General features: G+C 38.0%; 1 protein-coding gene across 2 annotated transcripts in view; it reads left to right on the top strand.

Annotated features, from left to right (window-relative positions):
* Sos2 (SOS Ras/Rho guanine nucleotide exchange factor 2) overlaps positions 1-3,834 on the top strand; it is a 96,343-nt gene that overhangs the window by 70,441 nt on the left and 22,068 nt on the right. For both annotated transcript variants that reach the window (XM_029484537.1, XM_021179153.2), the window contains exons 13-14: positions 386-489; positions 3,407-3,629. In XM_029484537.1, coding sequence (XP_029340397.1) covers positions 386-489; positions 3,407-3,629 — 327 coding nt within the window. The remainder of the gene's footprint in view (positions 1-385; positions 490-3,406; positions 3,630-3,834) is intronic.

Below are 3,834 nucleotides of genomic sequence, written 5' to 3'. Positions count from 1 at the left end.
ATGATGATGTGATGGTGATGATGATGTGATGGTGATGATGATGTGATGGTGATGATGATGTGATGGTGATGATGATGTGATGGTGATGATGATGTATGTGATTAAAGAAGACACATGATGTTGGTTGACTTGCACACACACATATAATGCCTTTTCCGTGTAAGAAATTAAAAAAAAATTTCATATTATGAAGCATGATTCTTTTACATGACTAAAAAAGTTCCTTTTCTTAAGATAAATGAGTAATAATGCAGAGAATGAGGCTTTATATTTTACAGTATTAAAGCTTCAATTTAGAGCACAGTCTGAAAAACAAACTTAACATTTCTGAGCTCTGTGTAGTTTTGAGTATAGCTCTCATAAATGTCTCCTTCTGTTTTATCAGGGTCTTGAATGTCTTTCGCCACTGGGTTGAGCATCATTATTATGACTTTGAAAGAGACTTGGAATTGCTTGAAAGACTAGAATCCTTCATTTCAAGTGTAAGAGGTATATTATTTAAAGACTTGATTGACTCTTATGTTGTACATGAGTTTTTAGAAATTCTCTGACTTTTAGTTAAAAAATAAACTAGTCATGTTTTCAAAACTGAAATAATACTTGGGATATTTGCTGTTTGTTCTATACAATGCCTTGTGTCTTCAGCATCACCTTCAGTTGCAGACCCTTGCCTTCTCAGCCGTTGGCTTTGTTCTTGTTCTCTGTCAACACTGGAGATGGAGCACATGGCCTGCTGTACAAGGCAAGACTTGAACACTGAGCAAGCCCTCTCAGCTCCCTTTGAAGTACTGAAGCCAAAAGCTTCTTTTTATTTATTTTTTGCTTTTAAGGTATATAGGGGCTGGTGTGTGTGGCACTGAGAGGACCTGGGTCCGTTCCCATAACTCGTTGCCTAAACTCCAGCTCCAGACCCTCTGAGTCCCTTGTCTGTCCTCTGTGAACACTTGAACATGCGTGGTATACACACACACACACACACACGCACATGCACTCAGGTACACATACACTCTCATACTCATGTAAAAATTATCTGAAAAAGTGTTAACATTTTATGTCACCTCAAGATTGTCACTCCTTTAGATAAATACAAATATGACTAATTTTGCCTCCTAGTCCCCTTGTTCCTCGTATTTAATTTTGGACCATTAACATTGAAAAAAAATGTATTTACTTGTGGAAAAGTATTCCAGGAAAAATATCTTCTGCACTGGAAAGGTAAGCATTTCCTACTTGAAGGTTCAGAATCACAGCATTGAAGGGAAAGTCCAGGACTTGACAGGTGAACACATAGATGTTACCATACTGTGTGCTATTAATAAAGCACATGTGTGTTAACCAACAGTGTAAAACATTGCCTGAAACAATGGAGCAAGCCAGCTTCTCCACTCCCTGTTTGTTCTTCTTGTTATAAAAGCAGAAAACATGTTCTGGCTCACAGTTCAAAGTTTTCAGTCTGTACTTGGCTGGCTCCATTTTTCTGGGCTTGTGATTTGAAAGAATACCAAGACAGGGTGTAGTAGAATAAAGCTGTTCACCTCATAGCAACCAGGGCGCAAAGAGCTTACTTGTTCTTTAAAGGAAATTTTGTTCAAAATAGAGGGTGTGATTCCTTTGTCCTAACTTTGAGGTGTCAAACAGAATTGTTATTGTTCATGTGTGTCTCAAAATTGTTCACAATACTAAATCACTGCATTAAGGTTAAATTTATTTTTATCATTTATTATCTTTTAAATTTTATGTATATGAGAGGTTTGCCTGTGTGTTTATCTATATGTCACACTCATTCTGGTGCCCACGTTAGTCAGAAGACTGCACTGCATCCCTAGAACTGAACATGCTAAAGAGTGAATCCCCACCATGCCAGGGATGGGAACCGAACCTGGGTCCTCTGCAAGAGCAGCCAGTGCTCTTAACTGCTGAGTCATCTCTCCAGACTCTTATTTGATATTTTTGAGAAAGGGTCTCATGTACCCCGGCTGGATTTGAACTCACTACTGTAGCCAAGGATGACCTTGAACCCTTGTTCTTCCTCTGTGCTAGGAATGAATTATATCAAAACTGTTAATGAAAACAGTAAGTTGTACCCAATCTAAAGCTTTAAAAACACATATATTAAATTTATTTATTTACTTATTTATTTAGAGCATGTGTGTTAATGTTCTACATTCTCTTTTGTACAAATTATATCTCAGAGTAAACAAATATTTCATGAGGGAAAGTTAGTATTTTAATAGAAATAGCCTAATAACAGAAGAATTAATGATGTCCCCATCCCCAGTGCTAATAAAATAATAGATCTAGGGGCCAGCGATGGTCCCGTGGTGAAGGGTGCTTAGTGCTATGGCAAAGGCCCAAGTTCCCAGTGACAGGCTCATAATGGCCTGTGAGTGGCTCTGGGGAAATCACATGTCCTCTTCTGGTCTCCAAGGGTACTTCTGCATGTGTGTGTGTGTACTACATGTTTTTTTATAATCATCTAGAGACTTAGAATTAATAAATACCACAAAAAGAAAGGTATTTACTAATTAGACTATGTGTCTGTATCTCTGGTTTTGAAAAAATCTAGGAGATAGATATATATCGCAAATAATGCCATAGGTAAGAAATTGCAAAAAAAATGCAAACTTGGGAAAATCCACAGAACGAACACCACAGGATAAGTAATTCAGTTTCATCAACAGATAACCTGCAAGCGGCTTGAGTGATGAAAGGGGAGCTTGCATAGTAAAGACAATGATAATGTATGGACCTGAGGTCATGGGTGTGTCCTTTTTACTCTTCTTTTATGTGTTTGGCTGTTTAGCTTACATGTATATCTGTGTACCATCGAGGCAAGAAGAGGGCGTTGGAGCCTCTAGAACTGGAGTTACAGACCGTTGCAGGTGCTTGCTATTGAACCTGGGCCCTGTGGAAGATCAGCTAGTACTCTTAACCGATGGGCCATATCTCCAGCCCCAGTGTCCTTTTAAAAACAAGTCAACTATATGAAACATTTGAAAGTTAAACTTTCAAATACTAGGAAAGTATGTGAAGACATTAATATTATGTCTTAAGATAAAGCATATATTTTAAGACAAAACATAAGAAGACATTAAGACAAAGGACGCTTTACTGGATGTGGTGACTCATGTCTGTAATACCAGCATTTAGGCCCAGCATAGAGGCCCAAGGATTTAGAGTTTAAAACTAGTTTTTGGGCTCCATAGTGAGATGCTGTCTGAAAAAACAATGTTAGGAATCAGTTTTTATATGTAACAATGCTATCGTTTTTACTTTGGAGGTTTTAAAATCATTTGCCTAAATATTAATGAAATGATAATGTCTTGTACTTGTGGAGCCAAGTTAATCTTGCCATTTGCAGTTATGTTTGTCAAGTAAAAGGCTTTTCTGCTTGTTTCCCCTCTAGGGAAAGCCATGAAGAAATGGGTAGAATCCATTGCTAAGATAATCAAGAGGAAGAAGCAAGCTCAGGCAAATGGAATAAGCCATAATATCACCTTTGAAAGCTCCCCTCCACCAGTGGAATGGCACATCAGTAGAACAGGACAGCTTGAAACATTTGACCTTATGACACTCCATCCAATAGAGATCGCACGGCAGCTAACGCTTTTGGAATCTGACCTCTACAGGTAGATTGTGTTCATTTCTTACTTTATTTCAAGACTCTGAATATACTTCTTAAGGGTTTTCAAAGTACTTTGCTAATTATTCATCAGTGTTTAAGAATAGCTCTGAGCAATGGTGTCAGCGTTTGGAAGCTGATTATGGGATGGATCCCTGGATATGGCAGTCTCTAGATGGTCCATCCTTTCATCACAGCTCCAAACTTTGTCT

This window comes from Mus caroli, chromosome 12, assembly GCF_900094665.2.
Source record: "Mus caroli chromosome 12, CAROLI_EIJ_v1.1, whole genome shotgun sequence".
NCBI classification, from domain to species: Eukaryota; Metazoa; Chordata; class Mammalia; order Rodentia; family Muridae; genus Mus; species Mus caroli.
The sequence above is the reverse complement of the archived record's forward strand: the minus strand, read 5'-3'. Positions and strand labels throughout refer to the sequence as shown.